Genomic DNA, 23,988 nt, shown 5'->3' on the forward strand with positions numbered 1-23,988 from the left:
TCCGATGTAATCAAGAAATCGGTACTTTTTTACACCCTACTTGGTCTTGTTTTAAAATTCAACCTTTTTGGATAAATCTAAGACTTTTACTGGAACAAATTATTGGAATACAACTTCCACATAGCCCAATATTATTTTTATTAGGCGATATTGAAGGGATAATACCGAAACCTAAAATGAATAAATATCAGAAAAAAATTTATAAAAATTGCATTGGCAGTAGCCAAAAAAGCTATTGCAGTTACTTGGAAATCAGATTCGTACTTAACTATGGACCATTGGAATAATGAAATATATAGCTGCATTCCACTGGAAAAAATTACATATAATTTAAGAAATGAATATGATATATTTTTGAAAATTTGGCACCCCTATCTACAAAAGATAGGATTAAATATACAGGTCCTTTGAAGATAAAATTATTAGTTATTTGGGAAAAAAAAAATAAAGATATATACTAAAGTTATTTTGAACTCCATGGAGCATGTGGGGATCCTCCGATATCCAGGCAATCTTTCTTTCTTTCTTCTTTCTTTCTTTTTTTTCTTTTTTCTTTTTTTTTAGACAGGGATGTTAAGGGGGGAAGGGTTAAGGCGAGGGGGAGGGCCAATATTAATTTTCATTACTCTATTATTCTATTCATTTTATGTAATTCTCGTAAAAATTTTATTAAAAATATATTTTAAAAAAGGAAGAAGGTACAGGAGCCTGAGAACCTGCACCACCGGGTTCAGGAACAGTTATTACCCCTCAACCATCAGGGTCTTGAGCCAAAGGGGATAAACTCTCAACTTCACATTCAAGGACTCTTTATCTCATGTTCTTGATATTTATTGTTTTTTTATTAATATTGTTTTCTTTTTGTGTTTGCCTAGTTTGTTGTCTTTTGCACATTACATTGGCTATTATTCCATTATGGAATTATTGAGTATGCTCACAAGAAAATGAATCTCAGCGTTGTATATGATGACAAATGTACTTTGATAATAAATTTACTTTGAACTTTGAGCCATAATTAATCTACTCCCTCGTCAGCACACATTGACCAAATCTGTCACTTTCCCACATTTTCATGTGCCATAAAGATGGAAAAATCCTCAGGGCCCAATGAAACGTATCCCAGACTATTCAGGGTGGCGTGCAAGGGGATTTTTGGGGCCCCAACAGAATCGTTTAAATCATTCACTGATCTGTGAAACAGCAGAGATGTGCCAGGTTATTACAGACCAGTTAGTCTAATGTAACAGGGAAGTTATAGGGAAAAAATTCAGATGGGCAACGTCAGTCTATACTTGAAAGGCAGGGACATATTGAAGAGGTCCAACATGGATGTTTAGTGTGAGATTCTGTCTGAATTTCTTTTGTAAATTTTATTTGGAGATTCAGCACAGTAACAGGCCTGTGCTCCCAAAATACACCCATGTGAATAACTAACCGTACATCTGGGGACTTTAGTTGGAACTTAGTTGAGATTATGAAGAATCACTAAAACATATTAGAACATACAACAGTACAGCACAAGAACAGGCTTTTTGGCCCACGGTGTTGTGCTGAGCTAATAGAACTAGTAATTAGACCAATCCCTTCTGCCTGCACAAAGTCCATATCATAAGACCATAACTATATCCCTCCATTCTCTACATATTCATGTGCCAGTATAAGAGCCTTTTAAAATCCTCTGATATATTTGTTTCCACTATCATCCCTGGCATCACATTCTGAGTACCCACTAACTCTCCGTGCAGAACAATGCCTCACAAGTCCCGTTGAACTTACCGCTTCTCACTTTAAATGCATGCCCTCTAGATACATGGACTTCAATAAGGCCTTTGATAACATTCCTCACAGAAATTCCAAAAGATTAGAAGGCAAATTGGATCCAGAATTGGCTCGGTGATAAGCAGCAATAAGTGATGGAGATGTTTACATTTGTGGTTGGAAGCCAGTGACCAGTGGCCAATCGCAGGGATGAAAACTCTGGTCTTTGCCATTCGTTATTGATGTAAATGACTTAGGTATGAATGTGGGAGGGAGATGAGTCAGTTTACAATTGACATAATAATTGCTGTGCTGTTGATAGTGAAGAATGTGGTCTTAGTTGTGGTATAGAATGATATTGATAAGCTGGGTAAATTGGGTACAGTAACAGCAGATGAATTTAAGCCTGCTAAGTCTGAGGTGATGCATTTTGGGAAATCAAATAATGGTTGGAAGTAACAAACACAAGAGATTCTGCAGTTGCTGGAAATCTAGAGTAAGACACACAAAATGCTGGAGGAACTCAGAAGATCAGGCTGAAGAGGAATAAAGAGTCGGTGTTGTGGACCAAGACCCTTCATTATAGTAGGATTGTACAGTATTGTATTTGTCAATGTGGAGCAGAGAGTGAGTTTGGGAGCAAAGGATGTCGGGAATGGTGAAGGTGGAGTTCCACAGTAAGGGTGGTGCAGTGAAGAATACTACGGGCTTGGTGGTGGTGCGGGTGCAGACACACACAACCCTGAAACACCAGGCAAAGTCATTTGATTCTAAACAATTGGTTTATTGATCATTACAGAATGTTTCTCTGGTGTTTCCCACTCCCTTCCCCCCTCCATCCCCGTTTTCCCAACCATAGTTCCCCTCTCCTTCCCCCCTCTCCCCCTTAGTCCACAATAGGGATGCATATCAGAATCAGATTTATTATCATTCATATATGTCATCAAATTTGCTTTCTTGCAGCAGCAGCGGTACAGTGCAATCCATAAAATTACTACAGTACTGTACAAAGTCTTAGACACCCTAGCTTCTGTATATATATATGTCCTTAAGACTTTTTCACGGTACTGTAAATCAAGAATGGTGGGACCCAAAGGAATATTAAGAAACATTGTGATCTTGGCGTTTATTTTGATCTTGTCCAAATGTCCCTGAGTGGGCTGAAGAGTCTGTTTCCATGTTGAATGACTGTGATTTGAGATCGAAACAAGGATATATAGGGTGGTGGAAGAAGGCACCCTCAATGTGCAAAGTTCAAAGTAAATTTATTATCAAAGTATATATGTCTTTATATACTGCCCTGAGATTCATTTTCTTGTGGCCATTCACTGTAAGTATAAAGAAACAGCAAAAACACAAGCACAATAGTAATAACTAAATAAGCAATAAATATTGGGAACGTGAGATGAAAAGTCCTTGAAAGTGAGTCCATAGGTTGTGGGAACAGTTAAGTGATAGGGCAAATGAAGCTAAGTGAAGATATCCCTCTGGTTCAAAAGCCTGATGGTTGAGGGGTAAACATGTTTGTTTTCATTAGCCGGACTTTGAATATGTGCAATGAGGTCCTGGTACATCAGGGAGAAATGCTGAAAATGCAGAGACCTGGGTTCAGTCCTGACCCATCTATGAGGAGTTTGTATGTTCTCCCTCGCATTGCATGGGTTTCCTCCAGGTGCTCCAGTTTTCTCCCTCATCACAAAGATTTGTGATTTAGTAAATAAATTGATCACTGCAAATTGCTCCCAGTGGGAACATGAGGAATTAAATGGGATGAGTTCAACTATGTGTCTGATGATTGATGTCAGGTATGTTCCCTTTCATTGTGATATTATGATTCTATAATTTTATAAAACAGCTGGAGTGCTGTGTATAGTTCCAGTTACCACACTAGTGCATGATGAGGTACTGCTGCAGGCTTGTTCTTGCAGAAACATGGCTCGAGAACAACATCCATGCACAATCAATCTTCAGGCCATGTCCCTCAGAGAATTGGACTATCTTTCTTTTTTTGACTATTTTTCTACTGTCATAACTATATGCGCTATCAATGATTACAGGATGGAAGGTGTTATATTTGAATGCAAGCTGTATACGGAATAAGGTAGCACAGTTATAGATTGGCATGATTGACATCGTAGACATCACTGAGTCCTAACTGAAAGAAGATTATAGCTGGGAGCTTAACATTCAAGGATACACATTGTTTCAAAACGACAGGCAGGTAGTCAGAATGGGTGAGGCGGCTCTATTGGTAAAATATGAAATCAAATCATTTGGAAGAGGTGACCTAGGATTGGATGATGTAGAATTGCTGGGGGTAGAGCTAAGAAACTGCAAGGGTAAAAACACCCTGATGGTTATATACAGACCTCCAAACAGTAGTAAAGAAATGGTCTGTGAATTAGAATGGGAAATAGAAAATGCATGTCAAAAGAACAATGTTACAATAATCATGGAGGATTTAAATATGGGAGTAGATTAGGGAAATCATGTTGGTGCTGGATCCCAAGAGGGGGAATTTGTGGATTGCCTATGAGACGGCCTTTTAGAACACCTCATGGTTGAGCCACTAGAGTATCAGCTATTCTGAATTGGGTGTTGTCCAATGAACTGGAATTGATTAGAGAGCTTAAGGTAAAGGAACCCTCAGGGTCCAATGATTATATGGTAAATTCACCTTTTAAATTTGAGAAGGAGAAGCTAAATTCAGTATCAGTATTACAATCGAGTAAATGAAATTACAGAGGCATGAGAGAGGAGGAGCTCGCCAAAACTGATTTGAAGGGAACTCTAGAGGGATGATGGCAGAGCAGCAACAGCTAGAATTTCTGAGGGCAATTCGGAAGGAGCAGGATAGATATCCCAAAGAAGCATTCTAAAGCCAGGATGATGCAACCATGGCTGACAAGCAAAGTCAAAGCCAACATACAAGCCAAAAAGAGAGCATATAATAGAGCAAAAATTGGGAAGTTGGGCAATTTTCAAGCTTTCAAAAACCAACAGAAGGCATCTAAAAAAGTCATAAAGAAAGAAAAGATTAAATACAAAGGTAAACTAGCCAATAATATTAAAGAAGATACAAAATGCTTCTTCGGATATATAAAGTGTAAAACAGAGGCAAGGGTAGATATTGGATTGCTGGAAAATAATGCTGGAGAGGTGGTAATGGGGATCAAGGAAATGGCAAATGAACTGAATAAGTATTTTGTATCAGTCTTCACTGTGGAAGACACTAGCAGTATGCCAGAAGTTCAGGAGTGTCAGGGGGCAGAGAATATCAGAGGGCAGAAGTGTGTGAAGTTGCTATTACTAGGGAGAAGTTTCTTGGGAAACCAAAAAGTCTAAAGGTAGATGAATCACCTGCACCAGATGGTCTACACCCCAGGGTTCTGAAAGAGGTAGCTGCAAGAAATTGTGGAGGCATTAGTAATGATCTTTAAAGAATCAATGGATTTTGGCATAGTTCCGGAGAGCTGGAAAATTGCAAAACTCTACTTTTCAAGAAGGGAGAAAGGCAGAAGAAATGAAATTATAAGCCAGTTAGTCTGACCTCAGTGGTTTGGAAGATGTTGGAGTACTTGAAGGCAGATGATAATTTAGGCCGTAGTCTCCAGGGTTTCCTTAAGGGAAAATCTTGCCTGACAAATCTGCTGGAATTCTTTGCAGAAATAACAAGCAGGATGGACAAAGGCAAATCAGTGAATATTGTGCACTTGGATTTTCAGAGGGCATTGACAAGTTGCCGCACACAAGACTTCTTAACAAATTAAGAGCCCATGGTATTACAGGAAGGATACTAGCATGGATAGAGCATTGGCTGATTGGGAGGAGGCTAAGAGTGGGAATAAAGAGAGTCTTTTCCAATGAGCTGTCAGTGACCAGTGATGTTCCAAAGGGGTCTGTGCTGGGACCGCTTCTTTTTGCGTTATATGTCAATGATTTAGATGATGGAATTGATGGCTTTGTGGCCAAGTTTAAGGATGATACAAAGATAGGTGGATGGCCAGGTAGGGTTGAGGAAGCAGGGAAGCTGCAGAAGGACTTAGATGGATTAGGAGAATGGACAAAGAAGTGGTGGATGGAATACAGTGTCAGGAAGTGTATAATCATGCACTTTGGTAGAAGAAATAAACGTATAGACTAATTTCCAAATTGGGAGAAAATTTAAAAATCTGAGGTGCAAAGGGACTTGGGAAATCTCATGTAGGATGCCCTAAAGGATTTGCAGGTTGAGTCGGTGGTGAGGAAGGCAAATGTGATTTTAGCATTAATTTCAAGAGGTTTAGAATGTTGAGAATAAAGCACAGGTGAGGCCTCACTTGGAGTATTGTGAGCAGTTTTGGGCCCCTTATCTAAGAAAGGATGTGTTGACATTGAAGAGGTTTTAAAGGAGGTTCACAAAATGACTCCAGGATTGAAAGGCTCACCATATAAGGAGCATTCGATCGCTCTGGGCCTGTACTCACTGGAATTCAGAAGAATGAGGGGGTATCTCATTGAAACCTGTCGAATGTTGAATGGCTTCAATAGAGTAGTTGTGGAAAGGATGTTTCCTACAGAGGGGAAGTCTAAGTCTAGAGGACACTTCCTCAGAATGGAGGGACATCCATTTAGAACAGAGATGAGAAGGAATTTCTTTAGCCAGAGGGCAGTAAATCTGTGGAATTTGTTGCCACAGGCGGCTGTGGAAGCCAAGTTATTGGGTATATTTAAGGCAGGGGTTGATTGATTCCTGATTAGTCAGGGCATGAAGGGATATGGGGAGAAGGGAGGAGATTGGGGCTGAGAGGAAAATGGGTCAGCCATGATGAAATGGTGGAACAGACTCGATGGGCCAAATGGCTTAATTCTGCTCTAACATCTAATGGTCTTAAGTTCTATGTGCTACATGCTGTGTGCTGTGCGATGTGTGTGACTTGGCACTGTGTTTTGCATCTTGGCCCAGATAAATGCTGATTCATTTAGCCATATACATATCTATGATGAATGACAATTATACTCAAACTTGAATAATAGGAAGAACATAACAGCACTGGAGTTGGTTGCGGAGGATATTCACCAGGATGTTGCCTGGAATGGAGTTAAGCTTCAGTTAAGAGGAAAGACCAGATAGGCTGGGTGTTTTTTTCACTAGAGGGAGGAGGCTAAGAAAGAGGGGACATGGTAGTCACATAAAAAACATTGTCAGACAAATACAACCAGTGGCTACTTTATTAAGTACCTCCTGTATCTAATAAGGTGGCTATTGAGTGTAGGTTCATGTTCTTCTGCTGCTGTAGTCCATCCACTTCAAAGTTCGACTAGTTCAGAGATGCCCTTCTGCACACTACTATTGTAATGCCTGGTTATTTGTGTAATTGTCGCTTTCTTGTCAGCTTGAACCAGTCTGGCCAATCTCCTCCAACTACTCTCCTTAATAGGTTTTTTCACCCACAGAATTGCCACTCACTGGATATTATTTGTCGTTCTTTCCACCATTTTCTGTAAACTCTACAGACTGTTGCCTGTGAAAATCCCAGGAGATCAGCAGTTTTAAACCACCATGTCTGGCACCAACAATCATTCCATGGTCTAAATCACTTAGATCACATTTCTTCCCCATTCTGTACAACAACTGAACCTCTTGACCATGTCTGCATGCCTTTATACATTGAGTTGCTGCCACGTGATTGGCTGATTAGACAGGTGTACATGTGTAACTAATAAAGTGACCACTGAGTATATTGTAGATAGCAGGAAACTTTTTTCCATTCTGAAATATGTTAAACTAGAGGGAATAGGTTTAGGATGAAGGGTAGGAGATTTAAAGGGGACCTGAGGAAGAGCTTTATCTCACAGAGAGTGATGAATGCCTGCAATGTGCTGCCAGGGGTTATGGTGGAGACAGAAACAATAGAAACATTTAAGAGGCTCTTGGGTATGATCATGAATGTGCAGAGATGGAGGAATACAGATGTGTGCATGTAATTTAATTGATTAAGCACAACATTGTGGGACAAAAGGACTTTTGTGCTGCTCTGTGTTTTATGTTTTACACTACAGTATGTTCTATGCTCTAAGAAGCATCTGAATAAGTGCTTGAATTGTCGAAGCTGACTGGGCTGTGGATCTAACGTTGGAAAATGGAATTGGTACGTATAGGTTGGTTCTTGATGACTAACACTGACATGTTTCTGTGCTGTGAGAATCTGTGACTTTCTGTGACAAACTGCTTACTTAGTCAAGTTTTCAAAATCTCTAAACACCGCAGTGCTCTCTCTGTCTTCTCCGTCCCTGTCACCCTTTGTATGTGGTCTGTCTGGCTCTATCTGTTTGTTCTCTCTCTCTCTATCTCCTAACTCTATATTTTTTCCTAGAAGCTGCTGGACACTTTTTTGTGGTATTTTCTTGGTGCTTTGGTGATTGCTGATGACATGAGAATGACACTATCAACAGTGTTGAATTATGATTGCCGCAAGCTGCAGCTCTGCCTGACCAGGTCCAATGGCCACCTCCAGTATTTCTAACTGTCACTTAATCCATAACCCAGCTTTCAGCTCCACCTACAGCCTTGTCATGTTCTATGTCTCATGAATACAAGGAGTTGTGTATCCCGGTGCTTCCTGTGGGTCAGTTAACATACATCATTCTCTTTTCTCTTTGTGTATCATCACATATTTTGATAATAAACTTACTTTGAACTTTATTAGTTCCTTCAGTGTCTCCTTACTCAAAGTTAAAAATTGTTGATTGTTGCTTTTCAGTAACGTTTATCTGGATCTTTGCATTTGGAATGGAATGAAAACAGGATGTCCAAAGAAACCAAGTGACTCTGCTGAAGCTGGGAAGGAAGTGGAAGTCGGCAGGCTCAAGCAATCTCTGAGAGACAGCCTCTGCTTCTGAGATACCACAGCTCCCAGTCAGCCAGTAATGACCTTCCGCTTCACCACAAGCATAATGCAGGCAGCAAGCAACAGGACCAGCAGAATGACCAAAATGGAGACCCACCAGGGAGAGGCAGCTTCCAGCACCCTCACCACCTGCAGGTGTCCGAGACCATCCAACTCCAGCCGCACCTCTGTCTGTTGAATCCCAATGGAAGAAAGGACGATGTTAGCACCCAGGACCCCGTATTCACCTTCCCAGTCTACCACTTTGACAACTTTAAACACTTCATAAGGCGGGATGAGCACCTCCTCTTCTCTGCGGAAGTAGGAGAGATTCTGGATAGCAACACCATGCACTGTAGTGATGTTGAAGAGAGTATTAGTGTCTGTATCCCTGTCAGTGAAGGTTGAAACAGACTGCATTATGTCCAAAGACGTGGAAGCAAACTGTCCAAAACGAATGTTTGCTCCCTCGCTGACCTGTACCTTCCTGTCCATCCCTCTGTAGACCTCTGTTCCTTCAGCAACACTCCAAGTGCTGTTCCATAATACGCTGAGAGAGACTGACAGGAGATAGTGCAGACTTTTGTAATGGAAGCACTTGGAATATACTTCATCACTCACACCGTAGTTTCTTATGGCTTGATTCAAATACCTGTAGAGAGGTGGCTCGTCTAAAGTGTAGCATAGGACTGCTATGATGTGCTCCTCCAGCAGTCCCTCAGGAATGCTGACCTCTGACTTCCTGTACTTCCACTCTTCAGAGGCTCTGATCCAAGCAGTGTCAAAGGGTGTTGCGTTGTTCTTGCGCTCCACCTCAATGTAGTTGATGGCTATCCTGTCTGATTCTGGGCTGTGGGTGAAGTGGTAATCAGCCGATTTTGCCGCCATATCCATCAGGATGCTGCCTTTCCTCTCAGCAACATTGCACAAGTGTTGTTCTGAACTTTGGGAAAAGACACTTGTCACTGGAAAAAACAAAGCAACCGCATCAGAGAGAGGTATGAACTTTATGGACATACAATCTATGTATATAAAATATCTGATGTTTTATATTTATTGTGAACTTTTAAAATTATTCTTGTGCTGTTTTTTGTTATTGTGTACCTCATCAGATCCAGAGTTAAAATTATTTTGTTCTCCCCATTACATGTGTGTACTGGATGTGATATTAAAGAATCTTGTACCTTGTAGGCAAACAGAGGTTCAAATCACATCAAATCCTGTGCCTTCACAAACCTTCTTTGAGGACCAGCCCTGTTAGTCATAGAATCCATGCAACCATAAGACGTTCAAAGTTTAAAGTCAATTTATTATCAAAGTATATATTATGTCACTATATAGTACCCTGAGGTTCATTTTCTTGCAAACATTTACAGTGGAACAGAGAAATACAATAGAATCGATTAAAACCTACATACAAACAAAAACTGATAAGTAACCAATGTGGAAAAGAACACAGGAGCAAAATTAGGCCATTTGGCCCATAAAGCCTACTCTGCCATTCTATCATGGCTGATTTATTATCCCTCTGAACACCATTCTCCTGCCTTCTCCCCTTAAACTTTGATGCTGTTACTAATCAAGAACCTATCAATCTCAGCTTTAAATGACTTTGTCTCTACAGCTGTATGTGGCAATGAATTCCACAGTGGATCATAGTAATACAGCACAGAAACTACCTCTTCAGTCAGACTACCACTTGGCCATGTTTGACAAAAATCCTTCTAAACCTTTCTCATCCATGTGCCTGAACAAAATAGTTTTAAACTTGACATTGTAGTTGCCTTGACCACATCATCTGGCAGTTCATTCCAGATACCCACCAGGTCCTGGGTGAGAAATTGCCCTTCATGTGCCCTTCTTAAAATCTTTCCCTTTTCACCTTAAACCTACTCTATACTCTTTCTCTAATTTCTGGTAATGACTTCTGGTTCCCCCTTCTCTCTTTTTCCATCCCCCTATTCTGGCTGCCTTCTAACCCCTCTACTTCTCCTCACCTGCCGATGTCCTCCCTTTGGTGCCCCTCCTCCTTCCCTTTCTCCCATGGTCCACTCTCTTTTCCTATCAGATTCCTTCTTCTTCAGCCCTTTACCTCTTCCACCTATCACCTCCCAGCTTCTTAGTTCATTCCTGCCCTCCCCACCCACCACCTTCCCTCTCACCCAGCTCCACCAGCCAGCTTGTACTTCTTATTGTCCTTCCTCCTTCTTATTCTGGCTTCCTCCCTCTTCCCATCCGGTGATGATGAAGGGTCTTGGCCCAAAACATCAATTGTTTATTCCTCTCCCTAGATGCTGCCTGACCTGCTGAATTCCTCCAGCATTTTGTGTGTGCTGAGCTGGATTTTCAGCATCTGCAGGACCTCTTGTGTTAATGATTACCTATACCCTTAAGTTTCAGACTCTCGTACCCTGGAGAAAAGACTCTGGTCCTCATGATGTCACAAACCTCTATAAAGATACAGTCAGTTTCCTTCACACCAGGGAAAGAAGTCCCAGTCTATCCAGTCTCTCCTTGTAACTCAAGACTCCAGTCCAGGTAAAATTCTTGTAAATCAAGAATGCGAGAAATCCAAAGCAATACAAACAAAATGCTGGAGGAACTCAGCAGGTCAGGCAGCGTCTATAGAAATGAATAAATAGTCGATGTTTCGGGTCAAGACCTTTCTTTAGGATTGAGAAGGAAGGCGAAAGATGCCAGAATAAAAAGGCAGGGGGGAAGGGAAGGAGGATGGCTGGAAGGTGATAGGTGAAGTCAGGGGCTGGGAAAGGTCAAGGGCAGGAGAAGAAGGAATCTGTTAGAGAGGAGAGTGGACCGTAGGAGAAAGGGAAGGAGGATTGGACTCAGGGAAGTAATAGGCAGGTGAGAAGGGGTAAAAGAACAGAGGGGGGGATTTGCTTACCAGAAGGAGAATTTGCTATCAGATTGGAGTCTACCCAGGGATAATATAAAGTATTGCACCTCCTCCCTGAGGGTGGCCTCATCTTGGCACAACAGGAACGGGAATTGGAATTAAAATGTTTGGCCACCGGGAAGCCCCACTTGTGGTGGATGGTATGGAGGTGCTCAACAGTGATCCCCCAATCTACGACAGGTCTCACCAATGTAGAGGAGGCTGCATTGGGAGCACCAGACACAATAGCTGACCCCAGCAGATTCACAGGTAAAGTGTTGCCTCACCTGGAGGACTGGCTGGGACCATAAATGGAGATGATGGAGGAGGTATATGGGCACTTTGGCTGCTTGCCGGAATAAATGCCGGAAGGGACAAATGGACAGGGAATCATGGAGGGATCAATCCCTGCAGAAAGCGGAGCGGGGATTGGAAAGATATGTTTAGTGCTGGATCCCTTTGAAGGTGGATGTTGTGAAGGATTACGTGTTGGATGCGGAGGCTGATGGGGTGGTAGGTAAGGACAAGGAACTCCATCACTATTAAGGTGGTGGGATGATGGGGTAAGTGTGCAGATGTATGGGAAATGGAGGAGATGTGGGTGAGGGCAGCTTACCAGTGAAGGAAGGGGAACACCATTATTTAAAGGAGGACAACTCTGATGTGCTGGAATGGAAAGCTGCATCCTGGGAACATGCAGACATGCAGAGGAGGCCGAGAAACTGAGAAAAGGGAATAGCATTTTCACAGGAGACAAGGTGGGAAGAGGTGTCAAGATAACGGTGGGAATCAGTAGGCTTGTAAAAGATATCGGTTGACAGTTTGTCTCCAGAGATCGAAACAGAGAGATGAGAAAGGGGCAAGAGGTGTCAGAAATAGACTAAGTAAATTTAAGGACAGGGTGCAAGTCCGAGGCAAAGTTGATAAAGTTGACGAGGTCTGTGTGGGTGCATGAAGCAGCACCAATGCAGTTGTCAAAGTAGTGGAGTATGACGGGTGAAGGCTTCGAACATGGACTATTCTACAAAATGTAGCCAACAAAGAGGCTAGTACAGCTGGGGCCCATGAGAGTGTCCATAGCTACCCCTCAAGTTTGGAGAAGGTCGGAGGAGCTGAAGGAAAAATCGTTCAGGGAGAGGACCAGTTCTGTCAGACGGAGGAGTGTGGGGATTGTGGTTAGGGATTTGTTGGTTCTTTTGTCAAGAAAGAAGCAGAGAGCTTTGAGGCTGGGAATAGAAGTGTATAGGAACTGAACATCCGTGGTGAAGATGAGGTGGTCAGGGCCAGGGAATTGAAAGTTACAGAGGAGATCGAGGGCATAAGAAGTATTGCAGATGTAGGTAGGAAGGGACTGAACCAAGGGGGACAGAATGGAATCGAGATATGAGGACACAAGTTCAGTGGGGCAGGAGCAGGCAGAGACAACAGGCCTACCCAGATAGTCTGCTTTGTGGATCGTGAGTAGGAGGTAGAAGCGAGCAGTGCAGGGTAAGGGAACTGAGTTTGGTGGTAGTGGATGGGAGTTCTCCAGAGTGACGGAGGTCAGTGATGGTGTTGGAGACAGTTTCTGATGGTCTGGTGTGGGGTCCAATTCGAGGGATAGGTATGAAGAGCTGTCTCAGAGTTGCCACCAAGCCTCAGCAAGGTAGAGGTCAGACGGCTTCATGGAGCATCTCCGCACCACCTGCCACAAGTGGGACTTCCCAGTGGCCAAATATTTTAATTTCCATTTCGACATGTTGATCCGTGACCTCCTCTTGTGTCAAGATGAGGGCACCCTAGAGCGGAGGAGCAACACCTTATATTCCATCCGGGTACCCTTCAAACTGATGGCATCAATATCAATTTCTCCTTCCGGTAAAAAAAATTCTCCCCCCTCCCCTCCTCTATTCCCCACTCTGACCTTTTATCTCTTCACACCTGCCTATTACTTCCACTGGGTCCTCTCCTCCTTCCTTTTCTCCTATGGCCCATTTCTCCTTCCTATCAGATTCCTTCTTCTCCAGCTTTTGACCTGGCTGCACCTATCATCTTCAAGCTAGCCTCCTTCCCCTCCCCCCTTCTTTTTAATTCCAGCTTCTTCTTCTTTCCTTCTCAGTCCTGAAGAAGGGGCTCGGCCCAAAACGTCAAATATTTATTCATTTTTATGGATGCTGCCCGACCTGCTGAGTTCCTCCAGCATTTTGTGTGTGTTGCTTGTAAATCTTCTTTCAAAGTTCAAAGTAAATTTTATTATCAAAGTACATCAATGGCACCATGTACAACCCTGAGTTTCATATTTTGTGGACATACTGAGCAAGTCTATGGAATAATAACTATAACAGGATCAATGCAAGATCAGCCAGAGGGCAGAAGACGACAAACTATGCAAACGCAAATGTAAATAAATAGCAATAAATAATGAGAATATGACAATGAGATAGAGTCCTTTAAAATGAGATTATTGGCTGTGGGTACATTTCAATGATGGGGCATGTGAGAGTAGTTATCGCCTTTTATTCAAGAGCCTGATGGTTGTGGGGCAGTAATTTTCTTGACCTTGGTTGAGTGAATCCTGAGGCTCATGTACCTTCTACTTGATGGCAACGAGAAGAGAGCATGAGCTGGGTGATGAGGATCGATGAGGATCTCTGGTGATGGATGCTGCTTTCCTTCAATAGTATTTCACATAGATGCGCTCAATAGTTGGGAGAGCTTTACCCGTAGCAGACTGGGCCGAATCCACCAGCTTTTGCAGGATTTTCTGTTTAAAGGCATTGGTGTTTCCACACCGGGTGGTGATGCAGCCAGTCAATGCTCTCTCCAGTGCACATCTATAGAAGTTTGTCCACATTTTAGATGTGCCAAATCTCATCAATTCCTAAGGAAATAAAGGTGCTGCCATGTTTTGACAGGTCTTCTGAAACAGTAACACCGAGGAATTTAAAATTTCTAACCATCTCCACCTCTGATCCTCTGATGATTACTGGCTCATGGACCTCTGGTTTCCTCCTCCTGAAGTCTACAATCAGTTCCTTGATCTTGTTGAATTGAGTGAGAGGTTGTTGTTACGACACCACTCAGCCAGATTTTCACTCTTCCTCCTGTAGGCTGATTCATCACCAACTTTGCTTCGGCCCACAATAGCGGTGTCATTGGCAAACAAATATGGCATTAGAGCTGTGCTTAGCCATACAGCCATAGCTGTAAAGCGAGTAGACCGGAGGGCTAAGCATACAGCCGTGTGGTGTACTTGTGCTGATGGAGATCATGGAGAAGATTATGTTGCTGACTGGGGTTTACATGTGAGGAAAACCAGGATCCAATTGCACAATGAGGTATTGAGGCCAAGATCTTAGAGTTTATTGATTAGTTTGAGGGAATCATGTTACTGAATGTCGAGCTGTAGTTGATAAAGAGCATCCTGATGTATGCATCTTTGCTGTCCAAATGTTCCAGGATTGAGTGAAGACCCAATGAGATGGCACCTGCCGTGGACCTGTTGCTCTGATTGGCAAATGCGAGCAGATCCAAGTTGGTTCTCAAGCAGAAGGTGACATGTTTCACCAACCTCTCAAAGCACTTCATCACTGTGGATGTAAGCGTGACTGTGCAATAGTCATTGAGGCAGGTCACCATGTTCTTCCTTGGCAGCAGGATAATTGAAGCCTGCTTAAAGCAGGTGGGTACCACACACTGCCAAAGCAAGAGGTTAAAGATCTCAGTGAATACACCAGCCAGCTTGTCAACACAGGTCTTTAGTATGTGACTAGGAACTCTGTCCTGTTTGAATGCTTTCCATGGATTCACTGTCCGGAAGGCAACCAGGATGTTAGCTTCAGAGACTGAGATCATTGGATCATCAAGAGATGTGGGGGTTCACAATGGTTCCTCCATGGTCTGATGGTCAAAGCGAGCAAAGCAGGTGTTGAGCTCATCTGGAAGTGAAGTCCTGCTGTTTCCCATCCTGCTTGATTTAATTCTGTAGACGGTGATAGCATTCCATCCCTGCCACAGCTGCCGAGCATGCCTCTCCAATTTAATGAGATCTTTGGGCTACCAGAACTGTACACAGGACTCCAAACGTCTGACCAATGTCAAGCAGAGCTGTGACATGATATCTCGACTCTGTCTAATGAAGCAAGTGTGCCAAGTACCTTTTTCTGTCTACACGTGCCTTCACTTTCAAGAGAATACGTACCTGTACCTTTCTGTCCCAAAGACCTCTTCACTTACTGTGTAAGGCACCAGCACAGAAACTTTACTAAGTCCTGCCCTGGTTTGTCTTACCAAAATGCAACATACATAGAATGCAAAACGTGGAACAGTACAAGAAACAGGCCTTTCAGCCCTCAAAGGCTGTGCCAAATTAAACTAAGTCACTTCTGCCTGCTCATGATCCAGATTCCTCCATTGCCTGCATATTTATGTGCCTCGGTAAAGGTCTGCCTCCACTACCAGTCATGACAGTGCACTCCAAGCACCCACCATACTCTGTAAAAATCATGCCCTGCACATCTCCTTTACATTTCCCCCTCTCACATTAAAGACATGCCCTCTAGTATTCAACATTTTGGAAACATAGAACAAAGAACAGAGGGCAGTACAGCACAGAAACATATCCTTGGGCCCACAATGCTGTGCCAAATTAATTAAACTATTCATTGAACACCTAACTGAACTAATCTCTTCTGCCAACTAATGTCCATATCACCCCCATCTCTGCACACTCATCGGACTATCTGAAAGCCTCGTAAACACCTCTATCATAGTTGACTCTATCACCTTCCTTGGCAGTGTAGACCAGGCACCTACCAATCTGCGTGTAGAGAAACCTGCTCTGTACATTTGATTGAACTACCCCTCTCACCTTAACTACCTGCCTTCTGGTAGTAGACATGTTGATCCTGGCACCAACAGTCTCTCTACGCTTCTCATATCCTTGTAAACTTCTGTCATGTCTCCCATCAGCTTCCACAGCGCCAGGGAAAACAACCCAAGTGTGTCCAACATTTCCATACAACACATACCCTTCAATCCAGGCAGCATCCTTCTGCAACTTCATCAAAGGCCAAGACCCTTCCCAAAACATTGACTGTTTATTCCTTTCCATAGATGCTGCCTGACCTGCTGAGTTCCGCCAGCATTTTGTGTGTGTTGCATCCTTTCTATAATTGAGCAGCCAGAACTGAATGCAGCCTTACCAAAGATTTACCAAAGCTGCAACATTGTGTAATAATGATGCTGCTAAATTGTGACTTCTTCACGTTCATCTTCGGTAACAGTTTAATTTCTACCTTTGATGTCTCTCCTTTTCCCTTACAGGGTGGATGGGGTTCTGTCGAATTACACACAGACTGTGTTTCCCTACAGTGGTGGGACCTGCTCTCGGGGGCTCAGGACTGACCACTTTTCAACATCCCAAGGACACGGCTTAGAGGACGAGCATACCTTCAAGGTTCCGAGGCTTTGCGGCCCTGTGGACGAGCTGATTCTAAGCCGGTGCCACTGACTGAAGCATCGCGAGAGAAAAAGGAACATCGGAAACAGCAAATCGGCAGTTGTGGACTCTGCACTCGACTTGTCAGACACGCACAAACACACACACAATTGTTGCGATTCCTGAGTCACAGAACTCAAGGGAAAAAAAGCGGTGTGAATCAGCGAGTAGTTTTGTTATGTTTCCCCTCTTGCTGTGAAAGGGGCACCTCTCTTTCTGTTTATTAGTGGGTGGGGGTGGGAGAGGTTCATTGCTGCTGCTTGTGTATATGAGGGGGAAATGGGGGGGGCTTTGTGGTTCTAATGTTTTATCTGTCACTCATTCTTTGGGGCACTCTTCTGTTTTCACAAATGTCTGCGAAGAAAAAGGGTTTTGGATGTATAGTGTTTACAGTTCTCTCATATTAAATGGAACTAATTGACTATTGACTCTTGATCTCAATGCTGTGACAAACTAAAGGAAGCCTGCCACGTGTCTTCTTTCCATCCTCTCAAACTTGGCAGCCACAGTCAGAGAGCAACGGTGCTGGATGCCAAGTTTCCCAGCACAGCAGTATTGTTAAGGAGTATGTTATTAACTATGTAATGTCTGTAACCTCTCATTCTTGCCTGGATTAAACACCATCTGCCATTTCTCCTCCCATAACCACAATTGATTTATATCCCACTGTGTCCTTAGGCAATACTCTACACTATTCACAATTCCACCTATTAATGTATTCATTGTCAGCACAATTACTAACTGTCCACATTTTCATCCAGGGCATTTATATCTACTGCACATCACAGGCAGCAGAGGTCCCAGTACAGATCCCTCTGAAACATCACTAGTCACGGATCTTCAGCCAGAGTAAGACCCATGGACCAGTACCCTTTGTCTTCTATAAGCAAGCTAATTTTGTATCCAAATGGCCAATTCAGTGTGCATCCCATGCATCTCAATCTTCTGGTTAAGCCTCCCATGAGGGACCTTGTCAAATGCCTTACCAAAATCCTGTACTGTAAAGTGTTGTGCTAGCCACTACACTACCGAGCCTCCACACAAGCACACATTTGTGAATACCAACACAAAGTACACATTTAGCATCTCACCCACATCCTCTGCCTTTAAATACATGTTCCATCTTTTATCCTTGTGTGGTCCTATGATCTCCAGATAAAGTTTTAAATAGCTGCAGCATAACTTCCTTGCTCCATGTAGATAATGTCCACGGCCTTATCCACATCGAGCAGCTTTGTCACCTCTGGATTGCTGCCTACGCCACATGCCAGTGACGGTAAGAATAGGATGGCTGGTCTGAGGGTGGGGTTTCAGGTTTCTAGATCATTGGGATCTCTTTTGGGCAAAATCCAGTACGACCTGTACAAAAGGGAAGGAATACACCCAAACCGAGGAGGACCAATTTCCTTGCAGGCAACTTTGCTAGAGCTGTTGGGGAGGGTTTAAACTAATTTGGCAGGGGGATGGGAACCGGAGTGATAGGGCTGAGGATGTGACAGTTGGTATACAAGCAGAGGGAGTGTGTAGTGAGAGACTGAGATAGGACCGGCACTTGATAGGGCAAAATTGCAGTCAGTGGAGTAGGTTGAATTGTGTCTTTAAACTAAATAGTTGGGGGGATTTTTCAACAGTTTGGAAAAGTGAGGATAAATTAAAAAGGAAGGAGAATGCAGGAAAAATTATGAAAGTCTCTAGAATAAATAAAAATACAAGATGTTCAGAAAGGGATAAGAACAATTTGTCATAACATGGAGGCAAAGCTGCAAAGGGTGATGAATACAAGACTGAAGGTGTTATATTGAATGCAGTATACCGAGTAACATGGATGATCTTGCAGTGCAGTTAGAAATTGGCATGTATGACGTGGTGGGCATCACCAAGTCGCGGTTGAACGAAAATCACAGTTGGGAGCTTAACATTCAAGGATACACATTGTATTGAAAGGACAGGCAGGTAGGCAGAGAGGGTGGTTTGATTTTGTTGGTAAAAAATGAAATCAAGTCTTCAGAAAGAGGTGACAGGATTTGAAGATGCAGAATCCTTGTGGGCAGAGTTAAGAAACTGCAAGAGTAAAAAGACTCTGATGGGAGTTATATACAGGCTTCCAAACAGTAGCCAGGAATTGAGGTACGAGTTACAACAGGAGATAGAAAAGGCATGTAAAAGGGGAAATGCTATGATGGTTATGGGAGTTTTTCAATATGCTGGTAGACTTTAAAGACATTAGGGTTATCCTGGATCCCAACAGAAGGAATTTGCAGAATGTCCGTGAGATGACATTTTAGAGCCTGTGGTTGAGCCCTCTAGGGAAAAGGCACTTCTGGATTATGTACTGTGCAATGAATCAGATTTGATTAGGGAGCTGAAGGTAAATGAACCCTGAGAAGGCTGTGATCATAATATGATAGAATTTACCCTGCAGTTTGAGGTGGAGAAGCTAAAATTAGATGTATCAGTATTACAGTTGAATAAAGAGAACTACAGAGACATAAGAGAGGAGCTGGAGCTGGCCAAAGTTGAAGGGAAGTGGACACCACCAGGGATGATGGCAGAACAGCAATGGCTGGAGTTTCTTGGAGCAATTCAGAAAACACGGGATAGGTTCATCCTAAGGAAGAAGTATTGTAAAGGGAGATGAGGCAACGATGATGACAAGGTAAGGTAAAGACAACATAAAAGGAAAAGAGAGGGTATACAATATAGCAAGTGAGAAACTAAAGGTGCAGAACCTTTAAAAACTAAGGCAATTAAAAAGCAATAAGGAGAGAAAATATGAAGGCAAGTTAGCCAATAGCATAAAAGAGGATAAGAAAAGATTTTTCAGATATAAAAAGAGTAAAAGAGGCAAAACAATAACGGACTAATGAAAAAATATGCTGAAGAGGTAGTAATGGGAGCAAAGAAATGGCGATGAACTCAATAAGTATCTTGCATCAGTCTTCACTGAGGTATACCAGAAAGGGGGCAGAAGTGTTGCTATTACTAGGGAGTAGGTACTTGGTAAGCTGAAAGATCTGAAGGTAAATAAGTCACCTGGGTGAGATGGTCTACACCCCAGGGTTCTGAAAGAGGTGACTGAAGAGATTGAGGAGGCATTAGTAGTGATCTTTCAAGATTTTCTATGACTCTTTGACTCTAATCACTAGATTCTGGAATGGTTCCAGAGGACTGGAAAGTTGCAAAAGTCAGTTCACCCTTCAAGAAAGGGAGGACAGTTAGCATAACTTCAGTGTTTGGGAAGAAGTTGGAGTACATTATTAGTGATGAGGTTTCATAGTACATGGAGACATATGCTAAAATAGGCCAAAGCTGACATGGTTTCCTTAAGGAGGAATCTTGCTTGACAAATCTGTTGGAATTCTGTGAGGAAGCAACAGGCAGGATAGACAAAGGAGAGGCAGTTAACTTGAATTTTCTGAAGGCCTTTGACAAGGTGCTACATATGAGGCGCTAAACAAGAATAGGGACCAAGGTATTACAGGAAAAATACTAGCATGGATAGAGGATTGTCTGACTGGCAGGAGGCAAAGAGTGGCATTAAAGGGACTTTTGTGAATGGCTGCCAGTGACTATTGGCATTCCACTGGTTTCACTGTTGGGACCGCTTCTTTTTATGTTATATGTCAATGATTTGGTTGATGGAAGTGATAGCTCTGTGGCCAAGTTTTCAGACATTACAGAGATAGGTGAGAGGCAGGTCGCATTGAGGAAGCAGAGAGTCTTCAGAAAGACTTGAACAGATTAAGAGAATGGGCAAGGATGTAGCTAATGGAATATAGTGTAGGAAATTGTATGGTCATGCACCTTGGTAGAAGGAATAAAGATAAACTCTATTTACTGAACTGGGAGAAAATTCAGAAATCAGAAGTGCAATTGGACTTGGCAGTCCTATTGCAGGATTCCCTAAATGAAAGGAATGATAGGGTTAATGTACAAAGAGCATTTGATGGTTTCGGAGCTGTATTCACTGGAGTTTAGAAGAATGAAGGAGATCTCATTGAAACCTACCAAATATTGAAAGGCCTAGATACAGTGGACATGGAGAGAATGTTTCCTATTGTGGAGGAGTTTAGGACTAGAGGATGCAGCCTCAGAATATAAGGACATCCCTTTAGAACAGAAATGAGAAGAAACTTCTTTAGCCAGCGAATGGTGAATCTTTGGTATTCATTGTGACAAATGGCTCTGGAGGCCAATTAAATGGGTATACTTAAAGAGGGGGTTGATAGGTTCTTGATTAGCAAGTGTATTAAAAGTCACAGGGAGAAGGCAGGAGAATAGGGTTGAGACAGATAATAAATCAGCCATGATGGAATGGCAGAACAGTCTCACTGAGCCAAATGACCTAATTCAACTCTTTTGTCATATGGTCTAAAGTTCTAAAAGTCCCAACCTACCCAGTCTCTACTTCCCTCAAACTCTTATTAGCTGTCAAGATAACAGCCTTGTAAATCTTTTGTCACCCTTTCCAGTTTAATGGCATCCTTCTCAGAACTGTTGGCAGAACGCCAAGTGGGGTCTCACCAACATCTTGTACTGCTGTAGCATGCTGTTCATCATGCTCATGTATTTAAGGAGAAATAATTAATGCCAGAAATGGTATATACTCAAGCAATCAGTAGCACTGCAACAGAACAGTCCTAAACAGTGCTTTTTGAGTAAAAATCAAGTTGGTGCTGGATCCCAAGAGAAGGAATTTATTGAACGCCTATGAGATTGCTTTTTCGAGCAGCTCATGGTTGAGCTCACTTGGGGTTCAGCAATTATTCTGGATTGGGTGTTGAGTAACGAAATGGATTTGATTAGGGAGGTTAAAGTAAAGGAACCCTGAGAAGGCTGTGATCATAATATGATAGAATTCACCCTGTAAGTTGAGAGGGATCAGCTAAAGTGAAATGTATCAGTATTACAGTAAAGAAATTTCAGAAGCATGAGAGAGGAGTGGACCAAAGTGGAAGGGGACACTAGCAGGGATGACAGCAGAGAAGTAATGGCTGGAAGTTCAGGGAGCAATTTGGAAGGCACAGGGTGGATACATCACAAAGAAGATCTATTCTAAAGCCAGGACGACACAACCGTGGTTGACAAGGGAAGTCAAAGCCAACATAAAAGCAAAAGAGAAGGCAACAATTAGTGGTAAGTTAGAAGATTGGGAACCTTTTAAAAACCAACAAAAGACAGCTAAAGTAGTCACAAGGAGGGAAAAGATAAAATATGAAGGAAAGCAAGCCAATAATGTCAAAGAGGATGTCAAAAGATTTTTCTGATATATAAAGAGGAAAAGAGAGGTGAGAGTCGATACCGGACCACTGGAAAATGACACTAGAGAGGTAGTAATGGCAGTTGAAGTGAATTAGTATTTTGCATCAGTTTTCACTGTAGAGATGCTAGCAGTATGCTAAAAGTTCAAGAGTGTCAGGGGACGGAAGTGAGTGCAGTTGCTATTACTAGTTGCTTGGTAAGCTGAAAGATCTGAAGGTAGGCAAGTTACCTGGACTAGATGGACTACACCCCAGGATTCTGAAAGCTGAAGAGGTTCTGGAGGCATAGTAATGGTCTTTCAAGAATCAATAGATTCTGGCATGGTTCCAGAGGATTGGAAAATTACAAATATTATTCTATTCTTCAAGAAGGGAGGAAAGCAAAATAAAGGTAATAATAGGCCAGTTGGCCCGACCTCAGTGGTTAGGAAGGCAAATTAAGTTGGAAAAATCTCCAGGGCCTGACAAGGTGTTCCCTCAGACCCTGTGAGAGTCAAGTGCAGAAATTGCTGGGGCCCTTGCAGAGATATTTAACCCATCCTTAGTGACAGGTAAGGTACCGGAGGATTGGAGAATAGCTAATGTTCCACTGTTTAAGAAATTCTCTTTAAAAAAAACAGGAAATTATAGGCCAGTGAGCCTGACATCAGTAGTGGGAAAGTTATTGGAAGGTATTCTAAAGGACCAGATATATGAGTATTTGGATATACATGACCTAATTAAGGATAGTCAACATGGCTTCGTTGTTGGTAGGTTGGGTCTAACCAATTTTATAGAGTTTTTTGAGGTAGTTGCCAGGAAAGTTGAGGAAGGCAAGGCAGTGGATGTTGTCTACATGGAGTTTAGCAAGGCATTTGTCAAAATCCCACATGGGAGGTTGGTCAAGAAGGTTCAGTCGCTTGGCATTCAAGATGGGGTAGTAAATTGGATTAGACATTGGCTTTGTGGGAGAAGCCGGAGAGTGGTAGTAGATGGTTACCTCTTTGGAAGCCTGTGGCTATTGGAGTGCTGCAGGGATCTGTGCTGTGTTCATGGTGGTTTGTCATCTATATCAGTGATCTGGATGATAATGTATTAACTGGATCAGCAAGTTTGCCGATGACGCGAAGAATGGGGTGTGGTGAACAGCGAGGAAGATTATAAGAGCTTACAGTGGGACGTGGACCAGCTGGAAAAATAGGCTGCAAATGGCAGATGGGATTTAATGCTGACAAGTGCGAGGTGTTGAACTTCAGTAGGACCAACCAGGGAGGGTCTTACACAGTGAATGATAGGACACTGAGGAGTGCTGTAGAACAAAGGGATCTGAGAGTACAGGATCCACAACCCATTGAAAGTGGTGTTGCAGGTAGATAGGGTTGTAAAGAAAGCTTGTGGCACATTGGCCTTCATAAATCAAAGTTTTCAATACAGAAGAAGGGATGGTATGTTGAAGTTTTATAAGACATTGGTGAAGCCTACTTTGGAGTATTGTGTGTAGTTTTGGACACCTACCTGCAGGAAAGATGTAAATAAGGTTAAAAGAGTACAGGGAAAATTTATAAAGATGTTGGAGGACCTGAGTTGTAAGGAAAGGTTGAATAGGTTAGGACTTTATTCCTTGGAATGTAGAAGATTGAGAGGAGATTTGATAAACGTATACAAAATTATGAGGGGTATAGATAGGGTAAATGCAAATGTGCTTTTTTCACTGAGGTTTGGTCGTATAGCTAGAGGTCATGGGTTAAG

The 23,988-nt window shown here is 42.5% G+C and overlaps 1 protein-coding gene across 1 annotated transcript in view; it reads right to left on the reverse strand.

Annotated features, from left to right (window-relative positions):
- Nucleotides 1-2,612: 2,612 nt before the first annotated feature.
- The window catches only part of LOC140728134 (ecto-ADP-ribosyltransferase 5-like), a 30,199-nt gene continuing 8,823 nt past the window's right edge, over nucleotides 2,613-23,988 (reverse strand). Inside the window, exon 3 of the mRNA XM_073046353.1 lies at nucleotides 2,613-9,592. Within this exon, the coding sequence (XP_072902454.1) occupies nucleotides 8,658-9,592 (935 nt within the window). The 3' untranslated portion in view covers nucleotides 2,613-8,657. The remainder of the gene's footprint in view (nucleotides 9,593-23,988) is intronic.

The sequence above is a fragment of the Hemitrygon akajei genome, chromosome 5 (genome assembly GCF_048418815.1).
Source record: "Hemitrygon akajei chromosome 5, sHemAka1.3, whole genome shotgun sequence".
In the NCBI taxonomy this organism is placed as follows: domain Eukaryota; kingdom Metazoa; phylum Chordata; class Chondrichthyes; order Myliobatiformes; family Dasyatidae; genus Hemitrygon; species Hemitrygon akajei.